At 43.1% G+C, this 14,808-nt stretch overlaps 1 protein-coding gene across 1 annotated transcript in view; it reads left to right on the top strand.

The window, feature by feature from the left end:
- oca2 (oculocutaneous albinism II) overlaps window positions 1-13,337 on the top strand; it is a 66,304-nt gene extending 52,967 nt beyond the window's left edge. Inside the window, exon 24 of the mRNA XM_015975783.3 lies at window positions 12,982-13,337. Coding sequence (XP_015831269.3) covers window positions 12,982-13,069 — 88 coding nt within the window. The 3' untranslated portion in view covers window positions 13,070-13,337. The remainder of the gene's footprint in view (window positions 1-12,981) is intronic.
- The last annotated feature ends 1,471 nt before the right edge of the window (window positions 13,338-14,808 follow it).

The following is a 14,808-nucleotide window of genomic DNA, read 5'->3' as shown; positions in this document are numbered from 1 at the left end:
ATAGAAGTGGTCAGAAAGGATGAAAGGGTGATGAATGTGGGTCTGATTAGGTCTTTAACACAATACTACTGAATGGTTCAGATAAAACATGAAACAGAAAGTGTGCCTGTATGACATGAGAGAAAACTCGACTCAAACGGCTTACATTAAACTACTGTTTTCATTCGGGGGACATAAAAATGAGAAGAAAAATCCCTGAATGAATTAATGCTACTCTAGTGTCATCAAACTGAGGAACACTTTGAGCAGTATCTGACTGAGCAACATTTTTAATGAACTACTGGAGTCGACCCTTTTGTGTCTCTTAGCTCAACTTCTCATGAACCACCAGATCGACACGTTCAGAAAAGCTTTCACTGAGACATCCAGCTACAACAATTTAACCGTCTTCAATCTTTTAAAACCTGATAAATGAAATGGTCAGTGCTTCTTCAGTTGGCTGATGTTAAGGTGACAATTTGAATTTTTCTCTAATATTTTATTATTTTTATTATGTAATGATTATATACCAGGTGTAGCGATGAATGAGGCTTCTGCATCCTCCTCTAAGATGCTTTATGGATGTTGAAACTGAAACAAACTTAAGGACAGACTCATTCTTTAAAGGGCTCAGTATATGTGGTCCCAAAATTGTATAATTCATTTAATGGAATAATTAAAAACGTTGTTAAAAATAACTCCCTATAAAACGCTAAAATACAGGTCCTTCTCAAAAAATTAGCATATTGTGATAAAGTTCATTATTGTCTGTAATGTACTGATAAACATTAGACCTTCATATATATTAGATTCATTACACACAACTAAAGTAGTTCAAGCCTTTTATTGTTTCTAATATTGATGATGTTGGCATACAGCTCATGAAAACCCGAAATTCCTATCTAAAAAAATTAGCATATCATGAAAAGGTTCTCTAAACGAGCTATTAACCTAATCATCTGAATCAACTAATTAACTCTAAACACCTGCAAAAGATTCCTGAGGCTGTTGGAAACTCCCATCCTGGTTCATTACTCAAAACCACAATCACGAGTAAGGCTGCCGACCTGACTGCTGTCCAGAAGGCCATCATTGACACCCTCAAGCAAGAGGCTAAGACGCAGAAAGAAATTTCTGAACGAACAGGCTGTTCCCAGAGTGCTGTATCAAGGCACCTCAGTGGGAAGTCAGTGGGAAGGAACAAGTGTGGTAGAAAACGCTGCACAACCAGAAGAGGTGACCGGACCCTGAGGAAGATTGTGGAGAAGGAATGATTCCAGACCTTGGGGGACCTGCGGAAGCAGTGGACTGAGTCTGGAGTAGAAACATCCAGAGCCAGTATAGATATATTTTGTTAGATCATATTACACTTGATATAGCCTCTGCTTCCACTTCAAATCAATCTCTCTGGGTTCCTTTGATCGGTTCCATCACATAGCGATGACGGGGGACCATGGATATTGTCCTGCGGGATGATGTGGGTGAGGGGGTGGAGGGTCTGAGTTTGGAGTATCTTGACGGTCCTTGGAGGTGGGTTCTCTGGGGGTGTCTGGAGGGCCGTTGCCCCCCTCTGGAGGTGCTTGGGTTGCCTCGGGGAGTGGACTACTGGCGGTTGTGAGACGGGCCCCTTGGAGGTCTTGGCGGTGGCCATGGGTTACTGCCCGGCGGCTGCATTGCCCCTGGGCGGGTCTGGGTGGGGCCTGGGGGCTCGGAGTGTGGGGGTGGCCGGCCCCGTGGGGGGATCTGGGTGGGGCCTTGGGGGTCGGGTCCTGACATGTATGCTGCCGGGGAGAAGGCAGGAACATGCAGCAGTGCCTGACTTGGGTTCGGGGGCCTCGGGTAGACCTTGGCTCCTCTGCAGTCACATCACATGGGAGGGGGAAGTCCAGGAGGGGGAGGACCCAACCTTACCTAGATGTCCTATGTCTTTTATAGTCCGGAAGTTGTGCAAATGCAGGGATGGGCGTAGATATTCTGCTGGGGTGGGGCTGGATTGGTGCCCTCAGACTCCGTGAGGCTCTGTGATGCTGCTGCTTTGGGCCCTGGCAGGATGGGCTGGGGTCTCCATGCTCTGGGTGGCATTTTGACAACAGAGGTGCCTATTGGGGCCAGTGGGGGAGCTGGCTCCCTGGAGGGCTAAGACCAACCAGCCATTCTGCTACATTCTGTGGCCATGCTGCTACAAGGAGCAGCAGTAGCTCAACAGGTTGAGCGGGTTGTCCAGTAATCGGAAGGTTACAGGTTCGATCACACACACGCACGCACGCACGCACGCACACACACACACACACAAAGAAACATCCAGAGCCACCGTGTACAGGCGTGTGCAGGAAATGGGCTGCAGGTGCCGCATTCCCCAGGTCAAGCCACTTTTGAAACAGCGGGAGAAGCGCCTGACCTGGGCTACAGAGAAGCAGCACTGGACTGGTGCTCAGTGGTCCAAAGTACTTTTTTCAGATGAAAGCAAGTTTTGCACGTCATTCGGAAATCAAGGTGCCAGAGTCTGGAGGAAGACTGGGCAGAGGGAAAGCCAACATGCCTGAAGTCCAGTGTCAAATACCCACAGTCAGTGATGGTCTGGGGCGCCATGCCAGCTGCTGGTGTTGGTCCACTGTGTTTTATCAAGGGCAGGGTCCATGCAGCTAGCTATCAGGAGATGTTGGAGCACTTCATGCTTCCATCTGCTTAAAAGCTTTATGGAGATGAAGATTTCATTTTTCAGCACGACCTGGCACCTGCTCACAGTGCCAACACCACTGCTAAATGGTTTACTGACCATGGTATTACTGTGCTCAACTGGCCTGCCAACTCTCCTGACCTGAACCCCGTAGAGAACCTGTGGGATATTGTGAAGAGAAAGTTGAGAGACGCCAGACCCAACACTCTGGATGAGCTTAAGGCCGCTATCGAAGCATCCTGGGCCTCCGTAACACCTCAGCAGTGCCACAGGCTGATCGCCTCCATGCCACGCCGCATTGAAGCAGTCATTTCTGCTAAAGGACTCCCGAACAAGTACTGAGTGCATAACTGAACATAATTATTAGAAGGTTGACTTTTTTGTATTAAAAACACTTTTCTTTTATTGGTCGGATGAAATATGGTAATTTTTTTAGATAGGAATTTTGGGTTTTCATGAACTGTACGCCAAAATCATCAATATTAGAAACAATAAAAGGCTTGGACTACTTCAGTTGTGTGTAATGAATCTAATATATATGAAAGTCTAATGTTTACCAGTACATTACAGACAACAATGAACTTCATCACAATATGCTAATTTTTTTAGAAGGACCTGTACAATCAGGCTTACCAGTTGGGAACTGTCAATAACTGGTAGACGAAGCAAAAGTAAAATAAGCCAACAAAGTCACTCCAAGTTCAGGAGTTTAAGGAACTTTTGGTACTGTACACACAGAGCCAATGAAATGAAAACATGATATCTCTTTATCCACCTCCTCATGGTAAGGCACAAGTTAGAAGAACCTTGGCTCCATTCATGCAGCCTTGACAAGATGCTTCTTGCTGACTGGATGTAAACCAGTCCCCTGGTAGAGTCCCACTGAAATAGCAACCCCAAACAAGACAGTGTGTGCTGGAGTTTGAGTCGTCACACGCTAAACTGATCCGAAGTGAGCCCAGGGAGAACTGGGTTGCAGTAGACAGCCAGTAGAACCAACACACATCGAAAGGGAACCACAGGAGAAACAGATCAGACACAAGCAGAAGCACAACAGAAGCAGAAGCAGCAGTGATTTCCTCATGTCTTAGCCACGTGTGAAGAACTCCTGTTCTCTACCGACCAGGTGTGAGTGGAAGGCGACCTGGAAGCTGTGGTGTCATCGAGAAGGGAGAGACAGACTGATAGATTGGATTTTACTCCTAGAAACATGGCTTCCTTTGCTGGTGAAAGGCCATAGCAATTAATTAATCGAGGATGCAGGGGAGATCATCCCACAACACCTACAGTACACATAAAGGATTCAACACAGCAGGTTTATGAGGAAGGTGCTAATTCTGTTAAAGAGGTGGAGGTCTCTTATAATCATATTAAAGGGACAATGTGTAGTTTTTACCATTAATCTCTGGAAATATCCATCAAAAAGTTATTGAAAATGAATTAAATGATGCTCAGCTGTTGAAAAAATTGCTGGCTTTGTAACATAAAAATCAGGTCTGAAATACATGGGAGTGGGTCTAAGTCTCTGGGTGACATCATGTTAGACGCCATGTTTCCTATGGGAGTCCATGAGGACAAAACACATTTATTGGTTTGTAAGAAACAGTTACAAAACTTTCACCATTCATAAACGTTGTTTTACACATTTACCTCTTCACTCGTTATCAGTGATGAAAGGGAGCCTGATGCTCTTGTTGTTTTGCTGGAGGTTGCACTCCCAGGGATTTTTGACCCTAATGGCCATCTGTTGGTAAGGTCTTACTCAAACACAAAAATAATGCTCGCTTGCAGTGATTTAAGTATGTACGGCCCCCCATTGCTAGGGACAATACACACGGTCACTTTCAATATGATAAAATTTGGTGTTACAGGATTAATTACGCACTGAAATTGCCTCAAAATAGTCTCAAAGCAGGACAACAGCGTAGGTAATGTTTAAGTAGCTCTAGAAACAGCATCAATTCCAATGAAAGTGTCACCTCAGTTGTATTTATAGTACTATGAATAGCTTTTTTCTCACTTAAAAGCATAAGAATGACAATTTTCAAACAATTTTGTTTAAAGTGGTATTAACAGTTCCCGCCTGTCAGCTCTGCATCCCTCCCTCTGTCTACAGTGAGTAGATAGAATCATTGCTTGCGGCTTCAGCTCTGCCTGTAATTGGCTGTCTGTAGAAAGGGTCACAGCTGCTGAGAGAAACAGGTAAGGGGAGAGACGTCTGTCTGTGGCAGACAGCTGGGACTAACTAGTTCTGTAGCAGCTGGGTGAATGGTGGGGCCAGATCAGCCCGCAGGGATACGAATGCCTCTTTGATGGGCCATCACAAAGGAAAATGAGTCGCTCTGAAAAGATCCACAGTTAGTTGGTATGGCCTCTGTTGCCTCCTTTATACATCTGGGCCTTTAGCATTCTCATCTTCTCAAACCACTAGCCCAGGGATCACGGTAAAAGCATCTCCTCTGTATGTACTTTGTAGTCCAGCCGGGTGGAGTATGCTCCAGTGCGTTCACTGAGGAGTAGTGTGAACAGCTACTACGGTATCAGAAGACATGTGGCTCCATATATCTGTTTCTTACTTTGTGTTTTTATGGGCTAATTCTCTTGTATGTGTGTCTAAAGTCGTGACTTTATCTTGTGTTAAACTGTAAAATACAAAAACCAAACATCTGAGTGAAAAATTTAAAGAAAGTTCAAACCGAGGCAGAATTTTTCTCAGGGATGTTTGTGGGAGTAGACCTTAGATGTCCACTCAGATGCACAACAGGACTTCCTCCAGACATGACACTGTGTCTTTCTAGAAAATTGATTAATATTAGGATTCCTTTTCATAATCCAAGTCGTTCAGCTCCGTCCCACCAGGCTGTGAAGAATCTTTTCTGCCATCTTGAAGGGTATTTCTATGTGGATAACTACATTAAAGGGCTGGGGGACACAAAAGCCAGAACTCCCGAGTGCAGAAAGGCAGCATCCCAATCGTTTATGTGGAACTGATAAAGCCAGTTTCAAGTGTCTACTAGCTTGGGCATTTCTCATAAACAGAATCAGCTCATCTAAATCAGAGACCATGGTTCTGAGTTGGAAAAGAGCCAAACGTCTTCTCCGGGTCAGGGACGAGGTCCTGCACCAAGTGGAGGAATTTAAGTATCTCGGGGTCTTGTTCACAAATGAAGGAAAGATGAAGCGCAAGATCGATAGGTGGATTGTTGCTGCGTCTGCACTGATGCAAGTGTTGTACTGGTTTGTCGTGATGAAGAGAGAGCTGAGCTGGGCGGCAAAGCTCTCGATTTACCGGTCTATCCACCTTCCTACCCTCACCTATGATCACGAGCTTTGGGTAGTGACCAAAAGAACAAGATTGCGGATACATGTTGCCAAAATTAGTTTTCTCCGAAGGGTGTCTGGGCTCTCCTTTAGAGATAGGATGAGAAGCTCAGTCATCAGGGAAGGGTTCAGAGTAGACCCGCTGCTCCTCCACGTCGAGAGGAGCCAGTTGAGGTGGCTTGGGCATGTAGTTAAGCCTCCTGGACACTTCCCTGGTGAGGTTCTCTGGGCACGTCCAACCGGGAGGAGATCTAAAGGAAGACCTAGGACATGCTGGAGGGACGATGTCGCTCAGCTGGCTTGGGAATGCCTTAGTATTCTTCTGGAGGAACTGGCCCAAGTGGCTGGGGAGAGGGAAGTCTGGGCCTGTCTGCTTAGGCTGCTGCTCCTGCGACCCGACTCTGTATGAGCGGAAGAACACTGATGGGTGGATGGGCATAATCTTGAACTGGATTATAATAATATGAACAAGGGTCTGATCATCTGTAGAACTCAGTGTTGCTAATATCTGGACCCAAACTGTGGCTTAATGGTTCTGTAATGAACGCGATACAATAAAATATCGTTGGGACAAAAAGTAAATTTTTACTTTAAAATGAATTTGCTTCCTCTGGTACTAAACATCCTTTGTGTTCAACATTCACATAAAACTGATTCCAGAACTATCTGTTTATTCATTTATTGATAACACTTTACAATAAGGGTCCCTTTATTACTTAGTGCATTATGAAGCATTAATAAAGTATTAAGTAAAGAATTAACAACTACTTAATATGCATTAAAAAGCAGACACCCCTTCTCGGCCCTTTGTCCTGACCTTAAGGATACTTAATAGTTACAAATATTGGGAACATTAAAAAAGCACTCCTTTATTTATTAATGCTTAATAATGCACTAAGTACTGTTAATAAAAGAACCCTTATTGTAACGTGTTACCCATTTATTTAGTTTTTCAGATATCAGCACTGTTTACGTGACAGGTCTTTTTTGTTATTCCAAATAAAATTAAATCCACAAGGATTTTTGTACAGAAGCTGTGCTTTTTAGTACGTCAAAGAGCTTATTGTACTTAATGAAATTAAATGTGAGGTCATTAAATGACTTTGCTCTAAAAGGACTAACTATTCCCACTGAGTATTTTCTGTAGTGTATTTTGAGGCAGAATTTGATCCATGTTAGTGTTTTATAAGTCTCACTGCATAGAGCATCTTGGGTATTGCCATAAGCAGCTGTGTCATACAGCCTCCACAGTCAGCACTGCACATCCCTTGGGTTTATCTAAAGAGACTTTTCGAGATTGCATCAGTAGTTTCAAAGAGCTCCCATCAAATGCAATTATGTCAACGTGTGAGAGCACAAGGCAGAATGGGCATTTTTCAGACAAGATGAACCGTGTTCCTTTCTGTGCTGTACTGTGGCAACTTTTCCATCTGCCTCCTTCCCTTCATGCTGTGCCTGTGATGAGGAAACGAGTGTTGCTCAGCAGAAAGGTGACCTCAGCTTGTCTGACGATGATGACGGCTTAGATTTCTCCCTCCATCCATCTTAACCAGACACTCATATGATCACAGTGCTCTCATGTTTATAGCTTTGACCTTGTGAAAAGTTCCCTGTATTTACATAAAGTATTTTTGATGAAAACACATCTGATTTGGCTATAATCCAGTAAGTTCAGCTGAAAACGACTCTGACTCTCATCATTCATCGCTACCAACTCTATCTTTATTTTAGAATGGTCTCTTCACGTGAGGAGTTTTAGGTGGAATGGGTTTCTGCTTTTTGCACAAACTTTTAATGCAATGAAATCATCAAAATATATATTTAATATTGTGGTGCAACAGTTAGTGTTTGGAGATGAAAACTTTAAAACCAGCTCGTGAAACCAACGTCCGGACGGTAGTTATCTGTGACGATTGGTCATTTCAGTCAGTTGATTTTCACCAACAAGGAAAACTGTGCTGTTTTTGTTTGCTCGAGTCTAAAAGTGAAGGATGATGCGAGAAATAAGAAATTGTGAAAACTGCGTACGTCTGATGGAGGAACATGGAGCCTAACTCATGTACACGCTGAAGAAGACAGCCTCTACAAAGCTCGTGTCTAAGACCAAGACATGGGAACTTTCAAACCTTTGCATTAAACCTTTAAGCATCTTTCTACCTGAACTTTTCAAACATGTTTATTTAATATTCAATTTCTCTCTTATGATGTTATTGAAGTGACCAAAAGGGCATCTTAGGGTCCTGTGGTGAAACGGTCGTCCTGCAGTCAGAAAGTCCATATTTGATTAGCTGAAAATGCTCCTTAGTATGAAAGTAAACACGTCCGTCCCTAGTGTGTTCATTGGTCTGTGGACAAAACAATATGAGTCCTAAGTTTTAAAGGCAACAAGACAAGAAACAAACCGCAACATAACGCTTTGTACAACCCAATCATCGTAAAAATATCAAAAAATATATATTTTGATTTAGTTTTAAAACCACCGCAGGTGAAAACTGAACAAATAAAGACCAATCAGGAATGCGTGTCACCTGATGCTGTTCATGTCAGAGTTTAGACTCAGATCACCCGATGCTTAAAAATTACATAAAAAAATCTCCGTTTGTAAAAATTTATAAAATAGATTAATGCCATCCTCCGGGGTCGGGTCACAGGGGCAGCAGCCTAAGCAGAGAGGCCCAGCCTTCCCTCTCTCCAGCTGCTTGGGCCAGCTCCTCCGGGGGAATCCCAACGTGTTCCCTGGTCAGCAGAGTCCCTCGAGCATGTCCTCACCAGGGAGGCGTCCAGGGGGCATCCTAGCCAAATTCCAAGAGCCACCTTAACTTGCTCTTCTTGAAGTGAAGGAGCAGCGGGTCTACTCCGAGCCCCTCTCGCATGACAGAGCTTCTCACCCTATATCTAAGGGAGAGCCCAGGCACCCTGCGGAGAAAACTCTTTTCGACCGCTTGTATCCGCGACCTCATTCTTTCGGTCACTATAACCAAAGTTTGTGACCATAGGTGAGAGTAGGAAAGTAGATCAACCGGTAAATCGAGAGCTTCGCCTTCTGACTCAGCTCTCTCTTCACCACGACAGACCGGTACAACGCCCGCATCGCTGCAGACGCAGCACTAATCTGCCTTTCAATCTCACGCTCCAGCTTTCCCTCCCTTGTGAACAAGACCCCGAGATACTAAACTCCTCCACTTGGGGCAGAACCTCATCCCTGACCTGGAGAAGGCATTCTACCCTTTTCTGACTCAAGACCATGGTCTCAGATTTAGAGGAGCTGATTCTCATCCCAGCTGCTTCACACTCTGTTAGAACCGCTCCAGCGAAACTTGCAGATCACGTTCTGATGAAGCCAGTTTATACACAATTTAAAATAAGAAGACCTTATTTTATTGTATTGCGCTCAGAGTGTCTGACGGCCATCTTGATTTGCATCAGTGAAAGACAAACATCCCATGATGACTTTCAGAAAGTTTAAAATCAGGCAAAAACATCATCGATCGTATTCTGTCCTGTGACACCAGACTTCTGATGACGTGTAAATTACGTAAGCCCAAAGAGTTCGCAGCACCCAGTGAGCACACTTCAATCCCCACTGCTCAGAGGGGTGGAAGAAAAGTTCCTGCAAGATACTACAAATTAAAAATAGGCTACATGATGCTCAGTATCAAAACGGTGCTGTCAAACCTCGAGTTACACATAATAAGAAAATATTAGACAAACAACTGGATCACTCTGAAAGTCTGGTTTTCACTGGTACACATTTTATTTTAAAATCTATTATCCTAAACAGGTCCCATTATAGCTGATTAGACTCACACTTCATCACACTCTGTCACAATCATCATTTCTAACCATCTCCTGGTCTGATTTAATGACCTGTTGCTACGTTTTTAAACGGGCACTTTGCTGTTTTGACAGACTGATCACACAGAGCATCGTGTGCGTGTTTCAGCTCCAAACTGATCTGTGTCGTAGACCGGAGGCAAACAGATCTTTGGCCCTCAGAGCAGACATGTGTTCATGTAGGACATGGTAGTCATCCAAATGCCAAACCATCTGCAGCGCTGCAGTCTTCTGAGGAGATATTCTAGATGAAGGGAGCTAATTTGGAAATAAAAACAGCTAGAGATCATTGCTGCCATGTGATGAAGATGAGTCTGCTTAAGGGCCAGGACTGGACTGAGGGGGGAGAAGGGGAGCAGGATGAGGTAAAACCTATAATCTGCCCGTTTCTCAATCATAAGACAAGTGAAACAAACATTAAAGAAACTTTCTCTGTATTTAAAGTAAATAACTACAGACATTTACACTTGTAAGAAGTAGTTTTCCCCCTCATTTTACCTTTTCCTGAACTGATGAGCAGTTATAAACCTTTCTCAGTTCAATGTCCAGATCATTCCTAGGCACACATGTCCCAGATGTCGCTCTGCTTTTCCCCAGAACTGCAGGAGAAACACTTAACGCTCACGGGATATGTTCAGTGTCAGTGAAACTGTGAACAGGTGGGTCAAATGTAGACGAAACAGTTATCCGTTTGCTGCTAATCTAAAGCACACAGGAGTTAACTGGAGAAACCTCATTACTGCTACTCCAACTGAGGGAATGAGCTGCAGCTACAACCAACAAGTTTGTTTTGGAACCAAAATAATAAAAATCTGTTGTCAGGGTTTCTGTAGAGGTGATGACCAAAATGCAGAAATAAATGAGGGTAGCCAGTTAACTCAAGACTTTCAGTAAATCCTGAGCTTTACAGGCATGAAACAAGATGAGGGACATACGATGTGAGAGCTGCCCAGGTAGAACCGGGAAGTGAAGGAAGAAGCAAGGGAACAGATGTTCTAATTACTGTAATTGGCAGGTGGCTAATAAACTGGAGGACTGAGGGAGGCAGGAAGAGAAACAATGGGAGAGTAGAACATGTTGAATAAAAACAGACAGAAGGGAAATAACTGAAAAGCTAAAGAACAGAAATACACGAACATAGGGGAGTAGTACTAAAATACACAAGCACAGCGGGAGAAAGCATGATCGTAGGGAGAACTGAACCGCTGTCATGTTTTGAGGAAGGGACCTAACCCAAGACATGCAGAAGCAACACACAGAACCAACAGGGAAGTCAAAGAAAACAAGTTTAATAATAAGGTAGAAGTGACGGTGTACTGATAACAAAAACAGTGTCTTAAAACTCATGTCTCAGCCATAAGTTCACTTGTGGGAGACAAAAGGAGACAGATCTTACGGTGGTGGGGGAAGTAAGAGAGAGGAGCACTGGACCTGAGGTGGATCGGGGAGTCGGCGAGGGTGGCAAGAGTCCAAGGGGTCCAGGTGGGTGGGTGGTGGGAGAGCTGGTCGGTCCAAGAGGGGAGGATGAGACGTGGTCTGAGGCAAAATCCATGTTGGTTATGGTCAAGGGAGGTTGGAGTGGTCGAACGCCTGCAGTGTTGCAAAAATAAGAGTCAAAACCAAATATTGATTCAAAAAAATCCTAAAGACTAGAGTTCTTCTAGAAACGAGTGGTGGCACAAGCTACCCAATCATCCGGCGAGTTGAAGGTGTCTCACTCCTCCCTTTATATGCAGTCTGGGTGATGGAATAGTGGGAAGGTTGCAGGTTCGATCCCGGCTCCCACCAGAGAATTCTGCTGTTGTGTCCTTGGGCAAGACACTTAACCCACCTTGCCTGCTGGCGGTGGTCGAAGAGACCGGTGGCGCCTGTGTTTTTCAGCCTCGCCTCTGTCAGTGCGCCCCAGGGCAGCTGTGGCTACATTGTAGCTCATCCCCACCAGCATGTGAATGGGCGAATGACTGATCTTGTTGTAAAGAACCTTGGGGGGTTTGTAGAACCCTAAGAAGGTGCTATGCAAATACAGGCCATTTACCATCAATAACTTCAAACTCGGAGATTTAACTTTTAATGAAAAGAATTACATGCTTACATGGCAAACTTTCATTTTTACATTTTATATTAAGAAAATGTTTATTCAGTATTCAGTCAGTGTTTCCTTGTTGTTTACCTTTGAATTTTACTATCTCCTCATTCTCTACTCTCCTTTGTGGTTCTATAATGAATGTCATTAGTACTGTGATGTCATAAATTCCTCACTGAAGGACAATAAAGGGAGTTTCTATTCTATTCTATTCTATTCTATTCTATTCTATTCTATTCTATTCTATTCTATTCTATTCTATTCTATTCTAGTCTATTCTATTCTAGTTTTTTCATATTGGCAGTCCAACTCAAAATATTGTGCAATCTATTGAAAAAAGGCACAAATGACTCTCAGCTTAAACATTTATTTAAAGAGCAAGTCACCCCCTACAAGAAACTTACTTCACTCCCACTTCATGTTTGAAAAATGCAACAAATGCTGTTGCTTGGCAGACCGAGAGGGCGGAGCCGCTAACAAATACACACACACAGGCTCACAATGGCATTATGACATCGTAATATACCAGATGACATCATAGCATACCTCTTAGCCAATAGCGGTGGCAGATTTAAATTCAAATACAGTGCAGAATTTTTCCCTGACGACGGCGCAACACTGACAGTTTTAGGCAGAATATTTGAATTTTAACCAAGATGCACTGAACTGCCAAATTATTGCCTACACGTGTCTGTAGCATGATTAGACACTCCTTTATATAGTTTATCAGCAAAAAAATGTGATTTGGGGGTGACTTGCTCTTTAAATATCTGCAAAAGTGGCTTAAACATTGTCCTGATTTTGTTCACTATGGTAGATTAGCTGTGCTAGCACCATGGATAGGGATGACTCCATAGCTCTAGGTGAACATTTAGCTATTCCACTCAGTTTAATCAAAATCAGTCTTTGTGATATTTTAATCAGGAACAGATGGGTAGGACTTAAGCACGTGCAGCACCGAGGAGTCTCTGTCAGAATAACTTCCTTTCTCACTTTAAGATGATAAAACTGCAAAATTACAGCTCTAACAATTCAATTATCCCTCTTTGTTTCCTAGCTAACTTGTCATATTCTTGTCTCCTGGCAGATTGGGATTCCCCATGATGGTAATAACATGTTTGATTGCCATGTGCTACCTGCTGGCCACCCACATAGGACTGGGCTGGAACATGTGAGCCATGTCTGTCGGCAGATCCAGAGACTGTGGGTTCTTCATAAATGGGATATTTTACATCAGCCTTTGATCAGATTACAAATGGTACATGAAATGCTGCAGCCACATCTTCCTATAAAAGATGGAGAAGTGTCTCTGTGTAAAGTTTTACCACCAGGGACCTGATTTACCAGAGCTTTGACCAAAATCTTGACACTTACATTTGTCTTTGGTCTGGACAAAACTAACTTGATAACTGTGTACATGGTGCTATGGCTTCAGTGGGAACAAGCATCCATGCTGACACTGATTTTAAATAAAAACAACCCGCTGAAAGGGATTTTATAACATCTGATGTCTGCATTTCTCTGCTAAATTCCTGAGTAACAACAGGCAGCAGAGGAAGTAGAAGTGAGGTGCAGTTTCCTCAGCTGATTCAGACCTGTTAATCATATTTAATGTAGGACTAGTGATCATGTAAAACATTTAACAGACAACGTCCTTTTAACTAGTTAAGTTAGGACTGTTATGGGAATAATTGTACAACTCAACCTGAACATTATCTGTGTTTAATAAATTCACTTTTCAGAGATTACATGAACAACAAAGTGTGTCACGTCTCTGGATTCTCTCCTTTTGTTCATATCGATCAAATAACCACTGCCTGACCTTATTATTGACCAATGTTGGACCACTGACGCCGGTGACAGATACACAACCAGTAGGACACACACCTGTGAGACAAAACATCAAGTGTTTTTTAATATGACTTGGTCCAATTAAGCATGTGATGCTATTGGAAATGAAGTGTGACTTCTGTGCATATTTTGCCATTGCAGCTTATCCTGGGTCTTTATTACACTGGTTGTCCATCTCTTACAGGGCAGTGACAATGTATTTTGATGCAAAACACTGTCATGAATAAAAAAGGGTCAATTTTCACCATCGAAGTGTCACAGCATAACGCACGCCAGAACTGCAAAGTCAAGGTTACGCCTGCTGGAGGATTCTGATGCACAAATAAACCTTTTGCTCACTCATTGTTCTTCAACGCAGACACAAATAAACTGCCAAGGTCTCACCAGACGCAAAAGCCTTATCTCTGCTACAAGTCAGAACGCTGGATTCCTCACTCTGAATAAAAGTGAACATACAAGGCTTTTACAAATCATGTTATAAATAATCTTATGTGATGAATGAATAAGATGTTTAAATGAAATATTTGAATAACCTGTGCTTAAATCAATGAATTTGAAATGAAAATTGTTCTTACAGTGATCCATTTACATCACAAATCACTATGTGTTTGATTTAACAAGTTAGTCATTATCTACACTCATACACATCTTTGTAATATACAAATTAAGGCTAAGGTTCACCTCACATAACGTTTAAATATTCTTCATTCACAGAATTAAGAATCTTGTATTTGAAGGAAGGTGGGGCTTTCTGAGGAATGTTTTGGTAAAGCCTTCCAGGCATGGCACATTCTGATTTGCCAGAATGGCCGGAAATCAGAACACTGTAGTTTGTTAAACTACGACTCTGCTTCCTGGTCTGGACCCTGGGTAGTCATGGAGGACTAATAAAACTGGCCATGTTCCTAGAAAGAATAGGTGCTCCATCCAAAGAGGGATGGATGCCGTCTCTCCGCATCAGACCAGGTTTTCCCCAAAAAGTTTTCCAATTATCAATGTAGCCCACGTTGTTTTCAGGACACCACCTAGACAACCAGCGGTTGAAGGACAGCATGCGGCTAAA

The sequence above is a fragment of the Nothobranchius furzeri genome, chromosome 16, assembly GCF_043380555.1.
Source record: "Nothobranchius furzeri strain GRZ-AD chromosome 16, NfurGRZ-RIMD1, whole genome shotgun sequence".
Lineage (NCBI taxonomy): Eukaryota > Metazoa > Chordata > Actinopteri > Cyprinodontiformes > Nothobranchiidae > Nothobranchius > Nothobranchius furzeri.
This window is presented reverse-complemented; position numbering and strand designations above follow the sequence as displayed.